At 36.5% G+C, this 26,236-nt stretch overlaps 1 protein-coding gene across 3 annotated transcripts in view; it reads left to right on the top strand.

Annotated features, from left to right (window-relative positions):
- The window catches only part of CDC42SE2 (CDC42 small effector 2), a 60,519-nt gene extending 36,655 nt beyond the window's left edge, over positions 1 to 23,864 (top strand). For all 3 annotated transcript variants that reach the window (XM_039366499.1, XM_039366497.1, XM_039366500.1), the window contains 3 exons: positions 17,931 to 18,032; positions 19,798 to 19,912; positions 21,449 to 23,864. In XM_039366499.1, the coding sequence (XP_039222433.1) occupies positions 17,931 to 18,032; positions 19,798 to 19,896 (201 nt within the window). In that variant the 3' untranslated portion in view covers positions 19,897 to 19,912; positions 21,449 to 23,864. The remainder of the gene's footprint in view (positions 1 to 17,930; positions 18,033 to 19,797; positions 19,913 to 21,448) is intronic.
- The last annotated feature ends 2,372 nt before the right edge of the window (positions 23,865 to 26,236 follow it).

Genomic DNA, 26,236 nt, shown 5'->3' with positions numbered 1-26,236 from the left:
CTGCATATTGGGTCCTTTCTGCTCCTGAAGGTGGAATGGATCTGGCAAAGGTGAAATGAGATCTGGTAAGATAATTGTTCTAGAAGTAATCACACAGTAAATATCTAGGAAAAATAGCTTTGCATTAATTTAATAATTTATCAAATATTTGTGGAAATTAAAGTTTAGATGCACTGCTGTGATTGGCAAAGAAAGTAATTTCAGGAATGCCAACATATTTTCTAAAAATGTGAATAATTTTTATTAATTACTGGGCAGGCTGCTCCTCCACTCTTTAAACTGAAAATGTGACCAGATGCTCACTTTAATAAGCAAACTTTGGGAGGATTTCATATTTTGGATGCCTGACTAGGGAGTAAATGCCCTCTTAAAAGTCAAGTGAAGGTTTCGAAATGTTAGGGCTGATCTATATACCAAAAAAAATTCTGCAGTCTTCTTAGAACTGTGCTGTTTCATATTTCAGGTGAGAATTTCATAGAGACATGCACAACATAAACTTTTGCAACATTAAATAATCCCCTGGGACTGGCCAAATTCCACATTCACTTATTATTGAAAGTATAAAACAAGTGTTTAGTGTCTTTGATTGTGTTAATCTTCTAAGTTTCATTTTTTTAATTTAGATATTCAATTATTTAAAGCATTTGTAAAGAATTTGTAACAAATTTACAATTTGTTATTACAAAGCATTTTCTCATGAAGACAGGTGTTTGCACATTCTTCAAGCAAAATATTAGGAATGTTTTTAAAATAATAAAAAGTTATATGTAATTCATGCAGACTTATTGAGATCTACCAAAACCAAATTAGAACGTAAAGTCTGAGCAATGAGGCAAAGCTTAGCAACACAAGATGTAATAATACAGAATGATAATAAGTAACCAGCAGTAATTTTAGAATAACAAGAAACTCATAGAACTATATTTTAGACTATCTCTCTCCATGAGATTTTAAGATTGAGATTTTAATATTTAAAAAATAAATTTTTGAGTATTTATATAAATATATATATAGGTCTTTGGTTGTTCGGGTTTTCTCCCACGTAAAATTGGAAGTGTCTTGGCGACGTTTCGACGAAGTCCCATTCGTCATCTTCAGGCTGGTGCTTTCAGCTTCGTGCTTTGAGCAGCAATGTGTGGTCTTAGCTGTTTATTCCTTTTAACTGCCAGTGGGGGTATGAACTGATTGGGTGGGAGCTTGGCTGTGTTCTGATTGGGTGGAAGTGTGTTCTGAATGGTTAGGGGCTTGGCTGTGCTCTGATTGGCTGGGGGAGTGTTCTGTTCGGTTGTGCTCAGGTTAGTCTGAGTTGCAGAGGGGTTTAAGATTTTGGGCTGCCTTGCTATTTTCTGGCTTCGTGTTCGTGGTCGTGTCTCCTCTTCATGGAGGGTGTCAGTTTGCTTCATGTATGGATTGGAGGGGTTTAAAGTGGCTAATGATGCAGCTGTGGTCTGGCTTCTGGTTTGTGGTCATGTCTCGTCATCGGTGTGGCTTTGGGTTTGTTTTTTGCGTGGATGTGTAGTGAGCTTCGATGTCATATCCCTCTTCACCCAAGTGCCTATCAAAGAAGCCTTGACAGCTATTCAAAACAAATATAACCCCCCCAAACACATCTTAGATCTGACCAACCACTGCCTATCCAACACATACTTCATCTATAATGGACAAAAATACAAACAAACAGAAGGAGCACCCATGGGATCACCCCTCTCACCTGTCATTGCCAACCTCTACATGGAACACTTTGAAACCCAAGCTCTAGAAAAATCGGATCACAAACCCAAACTCTGGCTCAGATACGTAGACGACACCTTCATAATCTGGCCACATGGGAAAGAAAAACTGGACAACTTCCTCACACACCTCAACAGCCTACACCCCAAAATACAGTTCACCATGGAAACAGAAGCTAACAACCAACTTCCCTTCCTGGATGTCTTAGTCTACAAGAAATCCAATGGCTCCCTAGGACACACCATCTACCAGAAGAAAACACACACAAACCGCTATCTGCACGCTCTCTCACACCACCACCCAGCACAGATCAACTCTGTAGCCAAGACACTCATCTCCAGAACAAAACGCTTAGCTGACGAACAACACCTAAAACCCGAACTACACACTCTCACCAATGTACTAACATCCAATGGATTCCATAGAAATAAGATTACAAACCTAATCCAAAAAGAAACCCCCACTAAAATCCAAGACAAAGAACAAGAAAACGGCAAAGCCCTCCTCCCATACATAAAAGGCACCACAGACAGAATCAGTAAGATCCTCCATAAACACAACATCAAAACAGCATTCTGCACAAACAGAAAAATATCCACCATCCTTAGAAACCCCAAAGATAAAATTGAATTAGAAAATCAAGGAGTATACGAAATCCCATGCACCACTTGTCCCACCACATACATGGACAAACCAACAGAAGAATAAGTGCACGCATTGAAGAACATAAGAACTCAGTCAAAAAAGAGGAACCAACATCTTCCCTGGTCCAACACCTTAAAGCCACAGGACATGAAATTGACTTTAAAAATACCAGAACCATTGCCAAAAGTGAACATTTTAATAACAGAATAATCAGAGAAGCCATCGAGATAGAAAAACGCCCACACAGCATGAACAAGCGAGATGATACCTCCCGCCTACCAGCCATTTGGAAACCCGCCCTTATTGACAAACGACTCCCTAACACAAAAAATGATACCAGACCCACACTCACAAAAACCACACAGGATGTCACCACCACACATCCACGCAAAAAACAAACCCAAAGCCACACCGATGACGAGACACGACCACAAACCAGAAGCCAGACCACAGCTGCATCATTAGCTACTTTAAACCCCTCCAATCCATACATGAAGCAAACTGACACTCTCCATGAAGAGGAGACACGACCACGAACACGAAGCCAGAAAATAGCAAGGCAGCCCAAAATCTTAAACCCCTCTGCAACTCAGACTAACCTGAGCACAACCAAACAGAACACTCCCCCAGCCAATCAGAGCACAGCCAAGCCCCTAACCATTCAGAAACACACCTCCACCCAATCAGAACACAGCCAAGCTCCCACCCAATCAGTTCATACCCCCACTGGCAGTTAAAAGGAAGAAACAGCTAAGACCACACATTGCTGCTCAAAGCACGAAGCTGAAAACACCAGCCTGAAGATGACGAATGGGACTTCGTCGAAACGTCGCCAAGACACTTCCAATTTTACGCGGGAGAAAATCCGAATAACCAAAGACCTACATACAAATACCCGCGAAAACCTCAGAAAACATATATATATATATATATGTCTTTGGTTGTTCGGGTTTTCTCCCGCGTAAAATTGGAAGTGTCTTGGCAACGTTTCGACGAAGTCACATTCGTCATCTTCAGGCTGGTGTTTTTAGCTTCTTGCTTTGAGCAGCAATGTGTGGTTTTAGCTGTTTCTTCCTTTTAACTGCCAGTGAGGGTATGAACTGATTGGGTGGGAGCTTGGCTGTGTTCTGATTGGGTGGAGGTGTGTTCTGAATGGTTAGGGGCTTGGCTGTGCTCTGATTGGCTGGGGGAGTGTTCTGTTTGGTTGTGCTCAGGTTAGTCTGAGTTGCAGAGGGGTTTAAGATTTTGGGGTTAGGGAGTCGTTTGTCAATAAGGGCAGGTTTCCAAATGGCTGGTAGGCGGGAGGTATCATCTCGCTTGTTCATGCTGTGTGGGCGTTTTTCTATCTCGATGGCTTCTCTGATTATTCTGTTATTAAAATGTTCACTTTTGGCAATGGTTCTGGTATTTTTAAAGTCAATTTCATGTCCTGTGGCTTTAAGGTGTTGGACCAGGGAAGATGTTGGTTCCTCTTTTTTGACTGAGTTCTTATGTTCTTCAATGCGTGCACTTATTCTTCTGTTGGTTTGTCCGATGTATATGGTGGGACAAGTGGTGCATGGGATTTCGTATACTCCTTGATTTTCTAATTCAATTTTATCTTTGGGGTTTCTAAGGATGGTGGATATTTTTCTGTTTGTGCAGAATGCTGTTTTGATGTTGTGTTTATGGAGGATCTTACTGATTCTGTCTGTGGTGCCTTTTATGTATGGGAGGAGGGCTTTGCCGTTTTCTTGTTCTTTGTCTTGGATTTTAGTGGGGGTTTCTTTTTGGATTAGGTTTGTAATCTTATTTCTATGGAATCCATTGGATGTTAGTACATTGGTGAGAGTGTGTAGTTCGGGTTTTAGGTGTTGTTCGTCAGCTAAGCGTTTTGTTCTGGAGATGAGTGTCTTGGCTACAGAGTTGATCTGTGCTGGGTGGTGGTGTGAGAGAGCGTGCAGATAGCGGTTTGTGTGTGTTTTCTTCTGGTAGATGGTGTGTCCTAGGGAGCCATTGGATTTCTTGTAGACTAAGACATCCAGGAAGGGAAGTTGGTTGTTAGCTTCTGTTTCCATGGTGAACTGTATTTTGGGGTGTAGGCTGTTGAGGTGTGTGAGGAAGTTGTCCAGTTTTTCTTTCCCATGTGGCCAGATTATGAAGGTGTCGTCTACGTATCTGAGCCAGAGTTTGGGTTTGTGATCCGATTTTTCTAGAGCTTGGGTTTCAAAGTGTTCCATGTAGAGGTTGGCAATGACAGGTGAAAACAAACCTCAGAAAACAAATATATATATATATATATATATATATATATATATATATATATATATATATATATATATACACATACATACATACACACATATACATATGTATATATATAGTAATATATATATACATATATATATAGTAAAAAGCATCTTTCTCCAGTATTCTAAATAATCTTTAGTTAAATATACTTTACATTGGATGCTAGTTTTATCTATCTATCTATCTATCTATCTATCTATCTATCTATCTATCTATCTATCTATCTAATTATGTTAAAAATGTGAATCCTGGGTAAAGCCATGCAATAAAAATAAATAAATTTGAACACCAGGATAATATCAAACTAAAAGCTGTTTAATATAAATGCTGAACTTTCGCCGGCCAGCACTGCCGACATCATCAGAATTAACTTGCTTTTATGCTCTGATGGTGTTGGAAGTGCTGGCCGACGAAAGCTCAACATTTATATTAAACAGCTTTTAGTTTGAGATATATATAATGCAGCTATCAAGGATATATATGTGTGTGTGTGTGTGTGTGTGTGTGTGTGTGTGTGCGTGTGTGTGTGTGTGTGTCTTTGGTTATTCGGGTTTTCTCCTGTGTAAAATTTGAAGTGTCTTGGCGACGTTTAACTGCCCAGTGGGGGTTAAAAGGAAGAAACAGCTACGATCACACATTGCTCCTAGAAGCACGAAGCCGAAAACACCAGCCTGAAGATGACAAATGGGACTTCATTGAAACATCGCCAAGATACTTCCAATTTTACGCGGGCGAAAACCTGAATAACCAAAGATCTACATACAAACACCCATGAAAACCTCAGAAAACAAATATATATATATATACACATACATACATATATTCTCAAATGAAATATTTTTCCAATTCACACAAATAGAAAGGACAATTTTATTATCCAAGTGTTTTCCCCTAAAGTTTACAAGTTTTTAACATAATATCCCAATATTTCCAGTAGTAAAAAAAAAAAGTTTGTTTGAGGCATATTTTTTTTTAAATTAGACAACGTTGAAAAGTCTTTTTTCTCTTTAGTCTCAGTGAGAGCATTGGAGAAAAGCTTCCATTGGTAATGCCTCTTGTTTAGCCTCAATTTACTCCTAACACCTAGTTAAAAAAAAACTTAAAGCAATGCATGCAAACTTGCAAATATCTTTTTAAATATAATTTGCAAACATCTTGATTTTTGTTTGTTTGTTTGTTTTACTCTCATTATATTTAAGCCTTTGAACCTGGCTCATTTCACGAAGTCCCTTGTAAATATGCATACTCAAATTACACTGAAAAAGAAGGATGTGGGTTGATTATTTAAACAATTTTTTTCAGATCAGGGAATATTATAATCAGGGAATTAGAATTTGTATATATAGCCACATCTCTTTTCAATTGTGATTCATTTTATGAATGTTACAATTTACAACTACTGTATAACTGCCAGGGTTGCCAGTTGCATTTTAGGGTATTGCGAGAACATGATGATAGACTTGGCAAACACCTGGTCCTTATCTTTGAGAAATCCTGGGAAAGAGGAGAAACCTAGATAACAGGAGGGGGGGCAAGTGCTACTCAGCATAGAAAAGCCTAGAAATGTGATCTTTTTATTCTTTTGTATTCTATAAAAAGCTTGATTGTAGTGTGTTAGAAAAAAACAACAACTTTCCCTTGGTGTTTTATTGAAAAAGCTTCTGGAAGAGTTTGTGGAAAATGCCATTTCTTCCGATGTAGTAAGTTTACAATTATTCTAGATAAGCATTTTTGATAAGAATATTTATATTCCCTTTTATTATTTTATTATCATTATTATTTTTCTTCGTGTTGATTAGAATCCACTGAGTATTGCATCCAGTTCATGGCATCATGAAGGAGTTGCAAAAAAATGGAAAATACAACAGCAAACAGCGTGTTGCAGGCTAGAAACTAAGGCAACCTATTGGTATTGCCTCCTTATATCTTCATGTTGTCATGGGGCTTTTGTTGATTTGGAGAAGTTGAGCCAATTAACTCTTGGCTCAACTCTCTCTCCAGAGAAATCATTACAAAAATGTGTGGGCATTTCCCATTGTTTGGTACTTGACATATTTTCTTACTAATCCCTGACATATCTCACCTTTCTTCAAATGACTATAGAAGTCAAAGTCCTCCAATTCTGCTCCAGTCTATGCAGTACAACATCTAGCTGATTTTCTCCTTCCATGTTCAAAAGGAAAATCCAAACAAACTAACATCATTGGCACAGGGACCAAAAGTAATATGTCAGCAGATGCAATTATTATGTAGGTGTTAAACAGTTGAATTGTCCTTTTTATCCCACAATACAGATATTCCATAGCCAGTGTAGGAGGATGAGGTGGATTTTTAGACAGATAACAGCTCCTTTTTTATCTCCCTGATGTCCAATTAAAATTATATGTCTATACCATCTATCTAGTCACTTTGAGCAAATCTTATTCTGTTGCACTCTTTTTCTAGCTGATGAATTAAACCAATTGAATTCCTTGTCTGTCAAGCTGATAATTGAAACATCAAATTCCCTCTAGAGCAAAGAAATGTTTGAAAATGGCCTAGATATGCTGCGGTTGTTGAGTTGTATTCATCTGTTGACACCAATTATGGGACACAATAAATATTAGATATTCACTATATATCAGTAGTTATTAATATATTGTATTAGTTTATCTTTTTGTGCTGTGCTTGAATTGAATTGTTGGGGGACTTCATCTGAATACAGCAAGAACTCTGTTTATAATTGAATTATATATCAGTTTAGCAGACTAGCATATCAGAGTATTAAGTGATGTTGGTTAAGGTAGTGCTTTGATGTTAGAAGGCCACATTCAAGAGAATTATACATGTAAGATTTTATTTATTCTTTTCACACTTCTTGCAATATTATGCTAGGAATCTTAGGAATTGAAAGTTGTGTGAGAAACATGCTAAGTAAGGATGGTAAACCACAACAGTTTGTATGGTAAACTTTCTATCAGCTGAGAGGGAAAAGTGTTTCAGTAAGTGTTATTGCTTAAGTTTGAAGCATTAGACAACTTTGGGACCATTTTTGTCCCAGACTTAATTTTTTTCCACCAGGCTGAAAATCCTAAAAGCAATTGCATCTGAAGATTCAAGGGCTAAAAAATAGATTAACTACAGTTTCCAGTTCCTATAATTTGCTGGCCCTTAGAGGAGAAGCATTTCAGATTCATGACAAGTTAGATATTAGTTAACTTCTATTAGAACAGGAGTTTAAAGAAGCCAGATGTTTAACCATTTATAGAAAACAGTGAGGACTTTGTTAAGATTTCTTGCCTGGACAAATGGAGAAATAGAACATAAAGAGAGAAGACGTTCGGTCCGTTATACAAGGAAAATCTGGCAAACAGATCTGAAATAACAGAGAACTATCCATGGAAAAGCCAGGCTGATAAAAGTAAAAGAGACAATGCCATCTCTGTCATGATTTGCCTTAGGGCAGCAAAAATCTGGGTGACCACAAGATCATTGCAAAGGGAGTGAATACCCTGTATGTCTTTGCTGCTATCTCATGGTAATATGGACTGTTGCAGTCCAGATCTGGTGCTCTAACTTCCCTTTATCCTGTCTATAACTTTCAACAGTTTTACATCTACAATCTGACTTAGATTGAGATTAGGAAAATTATAATACATAATTTAAATCACATACACAAACTTATTTTAAATAATTACATAAAGCTTTGTGTTTTATAGCTCCTAACGAGCCCCGTCTGGCTGCTCTAACATTGAAAATTTTGGTTTGCAACTAAATATAATGTTTGTACTATCCAAAATCTAAATCTAAACCATCTGCCAATGTAGTAGCCAACTTGCTTATTTTTTTGTACTGTATATCTGCTCAAAAATGGGGAGAAGGCTGAACTATGAAATCAATGGATTTCTTGTACACATGAAGAACATATATGTGGAGATGAGCTGCAGTCAAATGGAGAATTAGTGTGCTAGGCTGTGGATCAGTGCCCAGAACTTTATTAGTTCAAGGAGGACATTTACAAAGCAAAACAGTATTTACTCATAAATGGCAAGTAAATGTCTGTGTTATTTGATAGTCATAGATATACTTAATTACAATAATAATTAGATGGCCTCTTGGCACACATTTATGATCTTTGCCTCAGAAATCGCATAACCTTCTCTTTTTTTATTTATGTAGAAAGACTTTTCTTTATGCAGAAAGACTTTTAATTTCAAAAGTCTTTTAGAGAACTGTTGAAAAGTAAATGCATTTCTATTCACATTTCATTTAAAACCATTTTAAAAGTAGGCAACTGAAAGAAATGTTCAGAAGGGATCTTAAAATATATTAAGGCTCAAAAGGACTACTTTCTATGCATAATTTTTATGGAAACAATTCCTTCATGAAGCATACGTATACAGGTAGTGTCAGATGCAGGTAGTCCAATATCGATGGTAATTGGAACTGGGAACTCCACCGCTAAGGAAAAAGCATCTTTGGGATAACTATGACCTGCATGACTGAAAATCTCCGTAGGCATCTGAGTTTCATAGGTATTATCTGAGACCATTAGGCATCTACACTATGTGTATTTGCTAATTAATATTACTTGGTGCTTTACCTGTTAAACGTGACTACTGTGCAATGCTACTATTATGTTATCAAATGAGAAGATTAAATGATCAGTTATTTAAAGAGGTTCAAAGCAAAGGGCTTTAGGTGAGGCTTTCTGAATCTGATACTCAATGCATCTCTAGGCATTTGAAGACAAACTGGTTAAATATTGACTAACGCTATCCCAGATACCTTGGAATATCCGGTATAGTATCCATTTTGTGAGCATAGCCACATTATGCTTTCAAATCCTAACTGTGAACACTGATCGAAGGAGTTAAGAATCCCTGATATGGTATATCTGCTTGAATTGTGTAGATCATACATAATGTGTTTCAGCAAGATTATTTCTTTGTGGAGGCATTTCAGAAGGTAACCAAGGATGCAAAGTGGTCCTTCAAGGATTTGTACAACACTATAATTTACCTTCATCTAAATTTGTGGCATATTGTCAACCTAAAAATGAGCAAGAAATAACATTCCACAGCTCTCTATTTGTGCATCTAGAAACTACTTTTTTATAACCAGCGAAGGGATTCACTTTATAAGCTTATTGCATACATGGAGAAGAAGCATGGAGATGCAGTTTCTGGGTTAGATTAAATTTTAGCCATACGTTTCCTGTGAAAGCAAGACCAGCTCTCTGCTTCTTTTTTCCCTTCACAATTGGAAGTGACATTTATTTAGCTGAATAGGAAGGGCTTCACATTGTAAGTACTGACACATATCCTGTCATGGAGTTGTAACATTTCATCATGTTAGTTGACCTCTCTCCAAATATTTCCTGTGTTACTTTCAAGAAGCACAGCAAGAGAAAAACAGGGCCTGCTATCTGTCCTCTACTTATTTCATGTTCAGAGACAGCTACCATTGAACAACAGCCAATTTTTTTATAAATTACCATATTTTACTTAAAAGCAACATTTCTAATTATTTAGACACTTAAGGCCGTTTTTCTAAGAGCAACATTGGAGCATTTGTCGCTTGGTCCCTGAGATTGTTTTCCAACAACCTGAGTTGCAGTCTTTAAAATTATATCCTTCAACATTGGTTTCCCTCAATTCTATTATTTTTACATCATTTTGAAGAATAATATCATGCAAGCACTTAAGGATTTTGTAACAAGCAGCCTAGATGTGGTGAGACGTGACTATAACTCCATGCTAAGCAGTTTCCCAATCTGTATCTTTTACAACAGAGTTCCCCCACCTTTCTGGCTTTGTGGACCGGCAGGGGGGAGGGGGGATGGCTCCGCCTGTGTGCAGCTCCATTTGCGCGAGCAGCGGGCATCCGCGCCAGCTGCTAGTGCAAATGTAGCACATGCTACTCACGCAGGTATGGATGCAAGTGCATGCTCACCCACCTCTTCTGCAGCCTGGTTCCAAACAGCTCAAGGTCCAGTAGTGGGCTGCAGCCCAGGAGTTGGGGACCCATTTTACAAACATCAATTTGGATGGGAAGGTTTGCTATAGCAAGGGTAATGACCTTCAGATTTAAATTACAATTCGAGGAACACCAACCAACATGGATAGTTGTCACAGTTTACATGAATTACAGTCCAAAATATCTATCAACCACCAGGCTACCTACTGGTGCCTCATAGCATAGATTTTACAGTTATCAAAAACTGCAGTGTTTTGGCTTGAAATTATTAGCAATATTATGTGATGAGTAAAATATCATATAATGTAATGGCACATGAGGAACATAGTTTACAGACTGCATTGTTTACTTTAAAAAATAGCTAAGATGATGGTCTGCTGAGCTAGCTGAAAAGAAAGGAGTTGTGGCTTAAACAATATCCATTTCTGAAGTCCAGTTGTTCAGCATCATTTACCAAGGTCAGCAGGATATAACTTGAAATAGATTTGTAATGAATATTCTTTCTATATTTACCATCACTGAGTGTTTCAATACAAAAAGGGAAAGTCTCCTTGAGGTACATTTTTTAAAAATTTACAAAAGAAGCCTAACAAGAGATGACCTTCAAAATACTTGTCAGTAAATAGAAAGCAGTCCATTCAGAAAAATATGACAATTGGGTAAGAAAGAGAAACTGAAAATTCAGCAGCAATGTATAGTTCTACAATAGTTCTATATTGTATAGTAATACAAGATGTTGAGACTCTAGAAAGAGTACAGAGAAGAGCAACAGAGATGATTAGGGAATTGGAGGCTAAAACCTATAAGGAACGGTTGCTGGAATTGGGTATGTGTAGTTTAATGAAGAGAAGGATGAGGTGGGACATGATAGCAGTATTCCAATATCTCAGGCTGCCACAAAGAAGAGGGAGTCAAGCTATTCTCCAAAGCACTGGAAGTCAGAACAAGAAGCAACGGATGGAAACTAATCTATGAGAGAAGCAACCTAGAACTAAGGAGAAACTTCCTGACAGTTGGAACAATTAATCAGTGGAACAACCTGCCTCCAGAAGCGGTGAATGCTCCAACACTGGAAGTTTTTAAGAAGTGACTGGACAGCCATTTGTCTGAAATGGTATAGGGTTTCCTATCCGAGCAAGGGGTTAGCCTAGATGACCTCCAAGGTCTCTTCCAACATCATCATCATCATCATTATTATTATTATTACTATTACTAATTATTATTATAGTATAGAAGTGGTTTACCATTGCATCCTTCTAAGTTTTTTTTAAAAAAATCTATTCTAATCTACATCTCTTGGGATCTCCTAGTGATCTTGATCATGCTCAGTTTCTTGAGTTCAATCATTAACTATTATGGCTTCCACCAAAATATCCTAGAAAGAGTTGTGAGAGGACTTTGTCAGTCCCTAAGTCGTCAGTATTACATGCCTAAATAGAAAATTAGAAATCTATAGAGTTAGATCCATTGTAAACCTAGTGCAGAAAAGAGGATTGCTGTACAACACATTTCCACCAATTTTGATTCCTACTTGAATATTCCAGTGAGGGTGTCGCATTGGCAGCAGTTCTTGTGGATGGAGTTAATGCTGTAAATATATATATACATTGCTTACTGGTGTACACCGCTTAGAGAGTGCTTGCACTTAAAGCGGTATATAAGTCTCATAAATAAATAAATAAATAAATATAAGTAATGATAGCGTACTATGAATGGTCACTGATCAAAGCTGAAGGTTTAACTGGAAAATAGAGAATGGATTCACAGATCTAAGCAGGGAAAAGTGGTGATAGGATCTGTACAGGTAGTCCTTGATTTACGAACACAACTGAATCCAAAATTTCTGTTGTTAGGTGAGACATTTGTGAAGTGAGTTTTGCTCCATTTTATAACTTTTCTTGCCACAATTGTTAAGCGAATCACTGCAGTTGATAAGTTAGTAACCCTGTTTCTAAGTGAATCTGGCTTCCCCATTGACTTTACTTGTCAGAAAGGAGGTTGCAAAAAGTGATCACATCACCTTAGGACACAACAGTGGTCATAAGTATGAGTCAGTTGCCAAGCTCCTGAATTTTTAACGTCACTAAATGAACTGTTGTAAGTTGAGGACTATCTGTATTAATGGAAAAAAATAGTCTAACCTTGTCTTTTAGGAATATGCACATAGTTTTTAAAGAAATGATAAAATAAGGACGCAAATAATTTTTAAAGGATTGAAAAAAAAATCTTTATGTGAAGGCAACCATGGAAAAGATAGGGAAAATGTGTGGAAGCAGAAGAGGATACAAATATTTACTAGGAAAAGATCAAACCAAATGAGGACCTGTACATATTCTGGCAATGCTCTGTGTAGGTGTAAAGTTTTGTATTTAGCAGTGTTGAAACTTCTGCTATTTTTTCTGTTGTCATAGAAACTAGAGCATCCAGTTTCAAAGGTTCACTTTATTTTACCGTTTAGGGGAATTGTAAACAGGGAGAATTATAAAAAATCAAAATGGAAGACTTAAGTTATTTTCCATTTTTGTCCCTTATAACTGACTGAATTAATCTTCCAACTGCTCTCAGAGGACAAGAGTTAAAAGGAGACCAAACCTGACTGGTATCTCTCTACAAAATTGCTCCAGGTAGACCAAAGGCAAATTTCCAAAATTGTCACCAGAAGCTTCCTAAATAAGTTTCCAGTTTGTTCACAAAGAATGAAACCAAAATGGTTATTGAACATGGTAGCCTTTCTCAGCTGTTCCCTATCAGATGTGCTGTGACTGAAACTCCGAACCAACATTGCCAAAGCAAGAAACTGGAAATTTAGCCTAGTTTGTTTGTAGTAAACATGTTCAGGCTATTAATGTTTTAAACACATTCACATTTTACACCAGAAATACAATGAAAATAGCACATTTTAATTTTTTTTACTGGAAGATGATATTACTCATAATTGCCAGATCCAACGAAGTACAATAGATAAGACTGCCGGGAGAGTCTAGCTCTCTATTCTTCCAGCCTTCTCCTGTCTTCTCTGTGGATTGGAAGACTGCTGGCATTGGTTGCCACTAGTAAGCCTGAGGAAGAAAGGAAGGAAGACATCTCAGAATCAACCAAGATGACTTCACACTCGGAAAATAACACTACACCCTCATTGAATAGACATGTCTATTTATTTTCAAGCAAAGAAAAGTTGAAAATACTTTCAAAGCCTTAATATTCAGAATATGCAGAAAGTTGAGTCTGAGTGACAAAGAGCAAGTGCTCTGTACACCTGGCTTCCCCTGATAGGCATTTCATATACAGATGGAAGAGAATATTTGTAGCTCGGGGTTGAACTGTGGAGTCCTTGGTGCTTTCTGAGCTTAGTGTTTTCTTGCAAATGTTTCACTATCAAACAAAGTAACATCAAAGTGGAAAGAGGGGCACATAACTAAGTCAGAATATCAACAAATAGCCCGAGCCTGCAAAGATGAAGTGAGGAAAGCTAAGACTCAAAATGAACTAAGGCTTGCGACCAAAGTCAAAAATAACAAAAAAAGCTTCTTTCAACATGTAAAAAACAAGAAAAAAGTGAAGGGAATTATTGGCCCATTAGTGGGTGACAGTGGCAAGAAGGTGACAAGCAACAGGGATAAAGCAGAACTATGTAACTTGTTTTTTGCATCTGTCTTTACACAAAGGGAAAAAACAGACCCACCTACCAAAAATAGTGCTATAAAAAACAGAATAGAAATGCAAGTTAAGATAGGCAAGAAAACGGTAACTGAGCATCTGTCCAGCTTAGACGAGTTCAAATCACCAGGACCAGATGGATTACACCCCAGGGTTTCTGCCTGAGCAGGGAGTTGGACTAGATGACCTCCAATGTCCCTTCCAACTTTATTATTATTATTATTATTATTAGTAGTAGTAGTAGTACTGGAAGGGTATGGAGTTTGCTCTCATTTTATATACTAATGGGTTGCCCTGTCAGTGTTGATGGGTATGGTCTTGGTAGTTCCTTGATCTGGCTGTTGTTTAAATAAATAAATAAATAAATAAAATAATAAAGTTGGAAGTGACCTTGGAGGTCATCTAGTCCAACCCCCTGCTCAGGCAGGAAACTCTATACCATTTCAGACAAATGGCTGTCCAGTCTCTTCTTAAAAACTTCCAGTGTTGGAGCATTCACCGCCTCTGGAGGCAGGTTGTTCCACTGGTTAATTGTTCCAATTGTCAAGAAGTTTCTCCTTAGTTCTAGGTTGTTTCTCGCCTTGATTAGTTTCCATCCGTTGCTTCTTGTCCTGCCTTCCAGCGCTTTGGAGAACTGCTTGACTCCCTCTTCTTTGTGGCAGCCCCTGAGATATTGAAACACTGCTATTATATCATCCCTCATCCTTCTCTTCATTAGACTAGACATACCCAATTCCAGCAACCGTTCCTTATGTTTTAGCCTCCAGACCTCTAATCATCTTTGTTGCTCTTCTCTGTACTCTTTTTAGAGTCTCAACATCTTTTTTACATTGTGGTGACCAAAACTGGATGCAGTAAGTGTGGCCTTACCAAGGCATTGTAAAGTGGTATTAATACTTCACGTGATCTTGATTCTATCCCTCTGTTAATGCAGCCTAAGCACTATGTTGGCTTTTTTGGCAGCTGAAGTACACTGCTGGCTCATATCTAAGTGATTGTCCACTAGGACAGTTGTTGGGTTGTTTGTCTGAGTTGGTAGTTCCTTGATTATGGTAAACTTCTTGATTATTGGTTGTGTTAAATAACAATGGCACTGAAAAAAGTGACTTATGATATAATTTTTCACACTTAACGACCATCGCAGCATCTCGGTGGTCATGTGATCAAACTTCAGACACTTGGCAACTGGTATATATTTATGACAGTTGCAGTAACCCAATATTTTGTAATCTTCTGACAAGGAAAGTCAATGGGGAAGCTATACTGTATCTGCTTAACAACCATGTTATTAACTTAACAGCTGCAGTGATCCACTCAACAACTGGCAAGAAAGGTTGTAAAATGTGGCAAAACTCAACAATTATCTTATTTAGCATCAGAAATTTGGAGCTCAGTTGTGGTTGCAGCTAAGTCTGGATCACACATAGTACAAGCCATAATCTTATCATTTATAAACCCCAATCATGTATAAAGTACATGATCATTTAGCACAATATAGCCTTTGTATTTATTTTCAACCATCTAATATTATGATGTTGATAGACACATATTTGAAGCAAACAAAGATGTCTGAAAAATCTCACCAGTCAGCTTATTATGTTTGTCTTTGTCAATTGAACTCAGTACACTGGGTTTAATGGTCTAACATATACAATACGCGGTTGGTTGGTAGATAATCATAGTTGATCATTCATAGACAACAGCAATTTCTTGATAACATTTTATTACAAAGTCCAAAATAGTTAACAGTATTGGCTAGGAACCTTTCAGCATGTGAGAATTGCATTCTGTTGGAATCAAAGGAATTCACATTTATTTGTTCAGGATTTTGTCCTAGCGCTTTCTTCTGCAGATTTGGCATAATTTTTAAGATGCTTACTATTTGTGAAAAAGATTCAACTATCCTGGTGTGTTTGTTATTCAGAAAAAGTGGGGAGTCTATAGCACGGGCATGTCTGTTGTGGGCTTGAAATCATTCTAAACAGATCTTGCTTTTATGGGCTACAGACCATGATGTATTCTCAGCTGTGGCTTTGATTTGCAATGACTCAACTAGATCAGTGTTTGGACAGCAGAAATCCTGCTGATGAGATGAGTAAACCTCCACCCAAAACTCTAGGTGGTCTTACCATCTCCTTGCATACCATATGTAGGAGGATGCTGATTCCTTAAAATATGTGATGGAGAAAAATGCTTATAGGGATAGAGGGTCAAGAAACCTTTTCAGGGTAATGGAATAACATTTAAACTTCTTTTAATAATCACTTTTTTAAAAAAAAAGTCAGTCTTGTTATTTAAGACTGTAGTTTCTGCTTCATTGGTAGATAAGGGAACAATCTTTATTATATATTAGGAAGAAATGTTGGGGGACCAATTACTTCTTGGGGGACCAAAACTATAAAGGAGAGAAACTTAATTTAAAAAAAAAATGTCTAGTTCTCTTCTGTCTTTTAAATCAGAAAGCTGCTTTCTGTACAAGGAAGTTGATCTTTAGGGTTGCTATCAGCTTTATCTTAGACAAATGAAATAACACATCCTTTTGAAATCTTACTATTGAATTCCCTTCCTAAATGTAACAACCAAACTGGGGAAAAAATAGCTTGGCTGCTTAAGAATTACTGTCATGGTTCCGACAGATGAAACTCTTCAAAAGAACTTCGAGGCATTGTTTACCTTAAAGAATCTTTTATTCGAGAAGCATAATATCGGCACTACATAGTTGAAGCCAAAAATTGAATTCCCCTCCCCTTGGCACAAAGTAGCAAAGCACAAGTCCTTCCTCCAATTAACAGTCATAAATCACATTCCACAATTAGCTTGAAATGGGAGTCCACCAAATCATTATCAACTCTGGGCTTAGTTATTGTTGTTATGACTAACTGGACTCTAATCCACATGCCCCCTCCCAGCATCAATCAGCTCTAAAAGCAAAGAGAAAAATGAATGCATTTCCATCTGTTGTCAAAGCAATAACACCCGATATTAGCAGCATTGACAATTACATCAGTATGGTAACAAAGAATATAGTGGTGCTGCAAACAAACCCAAAGCCTTGAAACCTGATTCTTTTTTTACTAGAACTTATGGATAGTTAATTAGAAAAGACTCATGGATGATTGATTTTATATATGGCAACTGCAGTAAAGCTATGATATTCAGAAAGTTAGTACACAGAATACCCATAATGGAAGAATGCATCATAAAAATATTAGAGCTTGCAGAAATGGCACAATGGCATGTTTGATTAAAGAAGAAACAATTAAAATATAAAAGACTGGAAACCATTTGTGGAGTTTTTGCTGAAAATGGATTAAAATGAATTTATGCTTTTGAAATTCATTAATTTAAAAGCATTTATGGGAAGAAAAGAACCATAAAATGTAATTGGGGAGGGTGAAAATATTTATAACTGCTGCAAAAAAGATCAGAGTTTGCTTCTATAGATGTCTTTTTCCTTTCCTGTTGTTGTCTTTCACTTTTTCTTTTATTTTTCTAATTTTTTTTTACTTTTTATGTTTCTGTAGTTTTTTCAATCTTAGATAAAATATTCTTTTAATAAAAATTGCATACAATAAACCCAAGGCCTCTTAAGTTTAAATATTGTTTCCTTCTGAGTGGCATCAATGAGTTGTGTTTTCCTCCCTTTTCAGAAAAGGCGGCGGCGGATCGATCGGAGTATGATCGGTGAGCCAACAAACTTCGTTCATACTGCTCATGTTGGTTCAGGAGATCTCTTTAGTGGAATGAATTCGGTAAGTGCATTTGCCAGGAATCCAACAGGGTTGGAGACCTTATTCTTGAGCGTTATATTTGGAAATAATATTTCTGTCCTGCTGCCATGCAGATATGTTAGATTTCAATCTCCATAATTCCCAGATAGCTTTGGTCATACTTTCTGGAAATCATCAGTATTAAATTCCTACATCCAGATGGTTTCATGATGGAAAAGGATGTTTTAGAATATTATACCTTTTAGATTTATAACTATATAAAAGGGAAAAAAATGAAATCATTTGCAAATGGGACAGGAATTATTAGTAAGAAAAAAGAGAGGAATTTTCAGCACCTCATAGGAATCCATTTATTAAGGGATGTTTCTAATCAAGAAATGCTTCTCCATGGGCAACTAAATAATAAATCCATGATGTAATTGAATTTCAGTTTGTTCCTTTTGTTCCTCTATAGACATCATTGAGTTCAGTGGAGTTTATCCTAAGGAACTCTGCATCTATGTGTAATGTATTAAAATGGTTGTAAAAACATTTGATAATAAATATATATGCCAAAATTAGGGTATGGTACTATATAGACCAGCCGTTACATACATCAAACTCTTAAAAAAGTAAATTTCAATCATCATTTTTAATGGCATTATAAGTATGTTGAAAACAAGCCAGAGCAAGTGAGTTCTTTTCCTCACCTTCTTTCGTCTAATATTTCCACAAGGAAGAATTTGAAAAGTTAACTGCTTCCTTGCCTAAAAATGTTTAATTTTTTTATTATTTTTTTTAAAAAGTATGATTAATGTCAATTGGGATTTGTAAAATAAAGTAAAAGGAATGTTGTTGTGAACCTAGCATATTTAAGCAAAATATCATTACATTAATCATAGTTTACATTTTGGACAATGCACTAAACATGCTAGGGATTCAAGAAATACTTAAAATCTGTAGCATGTTATCTGTCTGATGTAACAGAAAAAGTGTTTTACAGCCCTATAGCTGTTATTTATATAGTCTCCGGTTTCAATATCAGGGAATAAGTTGCTTGTGTTGGTGATAGGTCATATCCAATAAGCATATATACTAAATCATCCCTCCTTGATTACAGTACTTATATACATGAATTCAAATGTCATGAAAAAGCACATCTAGCCATTCTTCTGGTGTCACCTTCTAAAGTTATGCAGCTTCCTGACTTAGAACTCCCTATGTCGCCTCTGAGTGAGATTGGTGGCATATAAAAAATTAACAAAATAAATAAATATGTCCAGTGTGGCTATCAATAGGTTTTTGTGCAGTATCCTAGCCCACAGAAGCTATAAGAAAATGTATGTACAGTAAAGTTGTTTTTGAGTTCTTGAGCTTTTCCTCGCCATTGCATGTGCCCAACAGATAGACATTTAAGAAAGGAACAAGGAAAACGCACATGATCTTGAATGTTGAGCCACCAGTCTGTCCCTTGACCTCTGAACAAAACAATCAAACAAATAGCATGCAGATGAGCTTTAGTCATAAAATAATGTCCATGCATCTCTTGGATCAAGTTGTAGAAGAGAAATTGCAATAGTAAGAGATACTTTGGAGCTAATTAAATTTTAGGGCAGCAAAAATATTAAGAAAATAGGCATAGAATTCTAAAGTATCCTTTTCTTACATGTTTGGCTGTATATATTAATGAGTAATATGGTTTGACTTTGTACAAGTTTTGCATTGATCTAAAGATTCAAGAAGTATCATATTATAGTTGACCATACTTTCTATAACAAACAAAACCATCATGGTTTTCTTTCTTTAGGTGAGTTCAATTCAAAACCAAATGCAGTCCAAAGGAGGCTATGGAGGAGGCATGAATGCAAATGTTCAAATGCAGCTTGTAGATACAAAGGCAGGATAACTGGGACATCTTTCCAGTAAGTATTACAAACTTTCCACAATTTAACATCTTTCTTTTCTGACTTCCAGAGATACAAAATATGGGACAGCAAAGTCATTCATAATTGTCATCTCAAAATTATATGTAATATACATTCTGATGTATTTAATACTGATTTCACACATACTTTTATCAAAAACCAGCATTAGCTATTTGATCATTTTATTTTCTCTTCAATATTTCTCTCATACCAAAATCACCTGATCAGAATTAACAATGGAGGAGGTTGGAGGAGGCATTGTAGTAAAACAGAATCATGTTGCAGACCCCCATCGCTTCTACATCATAGTAGCAAACTTTCAGTTACTTGTTTTGATGATGGCTTTCAGGAAGTGCTTAAGACTGTGCATAGGAATAGTTGCTTCCTAGAAGCTTCTTGCTTCTCTTCCCATTCTATCTTATTCCCCCTCCCCCCCCCCAATGCAGCAAAGAAGACCCAAAAATTCACTGCTGCTATTTCCAGTAATGACATATTATCACCAGATGAGTTTCTGTAGCCTCTAGCACAGGCACATCAAACTGCCGGCCCGTGGGCCAGATGCGTCACACTGAAACTGCACCCACCCCATTGCCGGCAATGGGGAAAAGTCCCGATACATTGCGCAACGTCACATGATATCGCGAGTTTGACATGCCTGCTCTAGCAAGTCAGGAGATGAAGTTGTAGTCCCTAACTACTCAATACTGTCCATTGCTACTTTCCATGGTAGCATAAAGAGAACGCAAGGATATTTATACTTTCAGATAATACAGTCACATGGTACCATGACAAAATGCTATACACTTTCTTTCTCCTTTATATTGGGGATGGAAGATGTCTGGCCTATAGATTATTCCTGTCTAGTTCAATTAAGCCAAGATGCAGGTCTCCTTCTCCCCTTCTCAGAAAAATCTGTTGCGTTTCTTCTCTGTGTATAGAGAAAAGGACTGTTTCTTCATGGATACAAAGAAAAAGACACAGGTCCTCACCTTGTCTTTCTCTCTCTTTAATTTGCTTCTCTACGTACATCCCTGTTTGGAGAAAAGGACTACCATGTTATGCACATATAAATACAATATCCATCAATATTGTATGTGTATCATAGAAAACCAATGATATTGGACTCTAGCTCCGTCTGCTGCTAATCCTTGGCCACTGATGATCTTTCTGGATGCCATCAAAACCATTTTAGCAAACCATTTGCCCAACCCATTCTCAACATATTGATGAGTTACCTACTGAGAGCGGAGAAATAGAAATTGTAAAATCATTGCAATGTGGGATAGGTCACAAATGGTACAACGAGGGGAAACTTAAGTTATCCTTGATGAACTTGAGGACTGTTAGACAGTGTCATTGGCGCAATGAACATGAGTTTGGGCAGGCTCCAGGAGACAGTGGAGAACAGGCGGGCCTAGTGTGTTGTGAACCATGGGGTCATGAAGAGTCGGGCATGACCTAGCGACAGAACAACAACTATACTTCTGCCCTACTTAAAAATGTTTTATTCATTCTTTGTTCTGTTTTTCACAGGTCCCTGCAAATTTCTATACTTTGTTCCTGTGTCCCTCTCCTTTATGCCTTGGTGACTGCTTCCTGTGCTCATGATAAAACAAGTTATGGCCCATCATCCACCCTTCGTGATTATTATGCCATTCAGTCGTTCCTGTTCTGCTGTGTGGCTGACATTTATCAGACTGGTTGTGCCTTTAAAGTGGCAAGCTTACATTTCACTACCAAAACATCTGTGGACATTGTACTGGTTAACTTGTTATTTTGAGCTTCTAAAACTTTTACTCTCAGTATTTTGAAACAATATTTTGAGCAATCTAAATTCTGAACAGACAGGTTTGGTGTTGGGTTGACCCTCATTTTTGTACTTTCTCTGCAAAACCTTGATTATAGCATTCTCATCCTTTCATTGTTGTTATGACTTCTTTCTTTGAAATTAGAAGCAAGCAAGTTTCTGTTAATATCTTGATTTTGTCATTGTTGATAGAGATCTATTTTTTTTTTTAAAGGTCTGGGACCTGCAAGCACAACAAACATTTCACACAGTCAGAAATCAGGAGTATATGAGTGTATGACCGCATGCTATGTGAATTTGCTTGGTATGGTGGCCTGTTGGATGCCAAAAACATTATTTTTATTTTTAATGCTTGTTCTTGGAGATGGATGATGCTAAAGTTGGTGGGGAAAAAATGCAGTGGTACCAGAATATGCCAATCTCTCTAGAGAAAAATGGACTTGTAACTTTTAGCTGCTTTGGAAATACATCTTAGATTTTTAATCTATTTCATCTTGAAATAATAAAGAGAGAGTCTGCATTCAGAAGACATTTTGTTGTAAATGTTCAATATATTTATTTTGGAAGAGCTGACCTCAAGATTGTAAACCAGTGTGGTAACGTACAAAGTAAATATTGTGGTGGCGCTTTTGTCTAGTTAAGAGGCATTGTTATGTTGGCTGCTTTTTTCTTTCTTCTTTTTCAATGCTTAATTTTAGGCTGTTCCAGCATTACCAGTAGCAGCATGATGAACTGCCTGCAATATTATAGCTGGAATTTAGTTGAACTCTCTAAATAGTTGGCAGTTTCCACATACTAAATATTTAGGGGCCCATGTAAGTTGCTAAGAGCAACATAGTAACCTAGCAGGAATGGATATCACTGAAAACAACATACAGGGTGGCTTTTTGCTGTATCGGTGAAGAAGCCTTTTGCTCAGGTTCCAAAGCATGTTTCTTTCACAGAGTGTGAAAACTGTGTTTTAATATTGCACTGTGGGGTTTTTTTTATGTTGTTATTTTATATTTTGTTAAGTGGTCTATTTTTGTCTTCCCATACTCATGCCTCCTTTGACATATTAAATTAAAACAGTTGATTGAATATTAACAACATAATTTTAAGACACATCTAGAATCTTCCTCATGCATCATTTTTTAATATCTTAACTGGCAAATAAGAATAACTGAGCCTAACTGGAGAAATTCTTAATGTTACAAGTATTTGCTGCATATCTGGGGAAACAAGACCATGCAAGAACTTTGCGCAGGTGTCACTGAAATGGAAGATTATATAGTAGCATTGCTTTGTAATTAACACTTATTGCTACTTTCTCCACTGCCATTTATAATTTGTAAGGGGAGACTAGAGAATGAGGGAATACCATACAGCTTTTATTTTTTTAAAAAAAAAATCCCTAACAGTTGTGAAATCATTAACGATTGTTCAATGGAAATCGAAGAATATCCTTATCTACAACCACTTTTGGGCCCAAACCCACTGAGGAAGTAAACTATGTAAATATATCTGAGTCAAAGTGGTAGTTGAACAAATATGTGAAGACTGTTGCTGCACAAAAATCCCTATTTATGGGCTGAGTCCAGAATACATTCCTGGTACAGGCAGCCAAATAATACAGGTGAAAATATAATTTTGTTGGGGAAAGTTTTCATTTCAGGGAGTCCAGGGAGATGCCTTTTACTGTTGGGGCCAAATACACAGGCAGCTTAGTAGTTGCCAAGATCAGGATGTCAAATGCATACGTTTTCAAAAGTGCTCTTCAAAGTACTCCATGATATCTTTCCATATGATAGCTGTCTAAATATATTGGACTGCACATTGTCCCTGAAATCATGAACATTAGCTACAAGTCAAGGGAACTGTAGTTCAAAAGAGAGCATCAGGTTGGGGAAGACTGTCCTGGGGTTTCAGATTAAATTTCACTTTATTTTGAACTGATAGAAAAGAATTCTGGGAAGAATTTTTGATCAAAAAAAAAAGTCATCATCTTCAGCTCAGCCGCCAGAAAAGAGAGACATATTTTTATAACAAACATACATTTTTGTACATTATGTTCATTCTTAAATAATGTAAGTTCAATGTTGTCTTGTAGATATTAAAAGGAAAATATTGACCTTTGATTCAATAAATGTTTTCTTTCAGTTACTGGTTTTCCTATTTCTTTACCATAATCAGTACCTATTTGCTTGGATAAAGAGATCTGAAAAACAATATCATTGTTTCAGATTTTTCTCAGCTGATGGTATGGTAAAGGTGAGAGAACTATATTGGGAAGTAGGTGTTCTCTTTTCACATACACGGACATGGCACATGGCACACATTTTTTAAGGGATCCTGGTTAGGAAGTTCAATAAACAGCAGTTAGTTTCTTGAACATAAATTCTCATCCTGCTTTTTCTATATCAAATCCAGTAAATATTTATATGCTACTTCTTGCTATAAAAATATCAAAGACTTTGGCCTAAATGCAACAGAAAATTAACATATGTTAAAATTAGCTCATTAAGTAAGAGACGTTTGAAGACCAGGCCTCCTTGAACGCCCCAAGCCTTTTTCAGACTATACAGGAAATATTAGAATTTCCCTATCACTGGAAGTGGTCTTACAGTTAATATCTGTAGGATTTTTGTTTCCAAATAAAATCAAGTTGAAGCACCATACATTTCAAAGACACAATTTTTTACTTCAGTCTTTACTTGAAAATGACTCCCATGGATTTCCAGAAATTTGTTTGTGAAAAAATAATAAACACACTATGCAAACTTCTACATTATATTCAGCTTCTTCTGCCTTTTCTCCAATGTGCAAAGGCTTGCTTTAAAATGAAATGTAGACTTGTTGCATAGCTGCGATATGAATGAACTGTATAGTATTCAATATATTAAATACATTAAATTATTTGAATAGCTTGTCTTCAGAAAATCCATAAATATTATTACTGTTGTGTATTATTTAGAAAAATTTCAATTCCTCAAATCTCATGATAGTTTCTAACAAAATCTATAACATATTTTAATGTAGCAAATGTTGGTTTTTAATTACAGTTCACTAAAGCAAATGATAATGGAAAAAAGGAAGAGGAAGAAAAAATTAAAAACAATTCCCTTCGGTGCAAATGAATAATAATAAATATCCTGTTGATTTGATTAACCTTACATACAGTATATTATCTGTCTCCAGTTATCAAAGCTGTTCAAGAAGTATTTTGTTGCTAATGTGGCCAACAAGTATATGTATTGATAACAAGTCTAGGTAATAATTACTGTATTCTGTAAGAAATATAAATCACATGTGGGAACAGAGCTCTTACTGCAAAACAGGTATTTCTAAAAATAGATAAATCTCCTGTTCTTGTTTCAATCATTTTACTTAGTGCTTTATAATATTTTTATATCACTTTTCATTCAAAAAATGAAGCACATTATAATTTAAATGTCATTGTAATAATTGCAATAAACAGGTTAAAATGATAAAAACAAAACAGTAAAATAATAAAAACAGTAACTATACCAATAAAAATAGAGAAGTTTATTTTTTAAAAATAGGGAGATAAACAGTTTAGGCAAGCAAGAAGGAGGTAGAGAGATAACATCCTCCTGCTTTCAGCAAAATCCTTCTATTCAAGGGGTTTTCCTAATTTCTTTTTGGAAAGTGTTGTTAATTCACAAAGAGCTGATAAGGCTGCTTTACTAGCATTAAAATAACTGACAGCTGTCAATGTCAGCACAGGAGGATTTCAGTTCAATCGAATATCTTGTTTTCAAGCATATCTATAAACTGACTAGGATGATGTTTGTTAGAATCATGTACACATCTTGAGATAAACATCTTAAGATGTAAAATAAACAGACTTTTGGGAATGTTTGCATTAATGCCAATTTGCAGAGGCCTATTTGTCTTATTTCAGCAGTCTCACAGTCTACAATCTAGCATCCTTTTCTTTGGGGAATTATCCACCTAAGAGAGCAACTTTCATTTTTCTGTTGCTAGTCTAGCCCTAAAATAATTTGAAACTCAAGAGCAGGGGTGTCAAACTGCTGGCCCATGGGCCGGATGCATTACACAGAAGCTGTGCCCACCCCAGCTCCAGCAAGGGGAAAAGAGTCATGATACGTTGTGACACGGCACCTGACACGGCAAGTTTAACACCCATGCTCAAGAGTGTTCTTTAGCTAGCTCAACTTTATACAGTATATTTTCAAAGAAAACTGATTCTTAGCCTGACCATATCTTGGTGAAACTTTTTCCTCCAATTGTTAGGTTAATTTTTTTTCAGAAGCAGTGATTAATTTTTTGGAAAATTTTCACAATTTGTGATTCTCTAAAATAAAGAATTTGTTATCATTATCACCAGTCCTGGGAATAAAAACTATTGCTTCCAAAGATTAATGGAACAATGAAGACAGCCTCTAAAATCTGCTATTTTTACTCATCAGTCTTCCACATGCTATTAAAAGTCACAAACTGGATGCTCAAAAAATAACAACTATATTCAGATCTCACTAAGCTCAGCAATG

This window comes from Crotalus tigris, unplaced genomic scaffold (assembly GCF_016545835.1).
Source record: "Crotalus tigris isolate CLP2741 ecotype Arizona unplaced genomic scaffold, ASM1654583v1 scf7180000020342.816771, whole genome shotgun sequence".
In the NCBI taxonomy this organism is placed as follows: Eukaryota; Metazoa; Chordata; class Lepidosauria; order Squamata; family Viperidae; genus Crotalus; species Crotalus tigris.
Note: the sequence above shows the minus strand (reverse complement) of the source record. Positions and strands in the feature narration are given on the sequence as shown.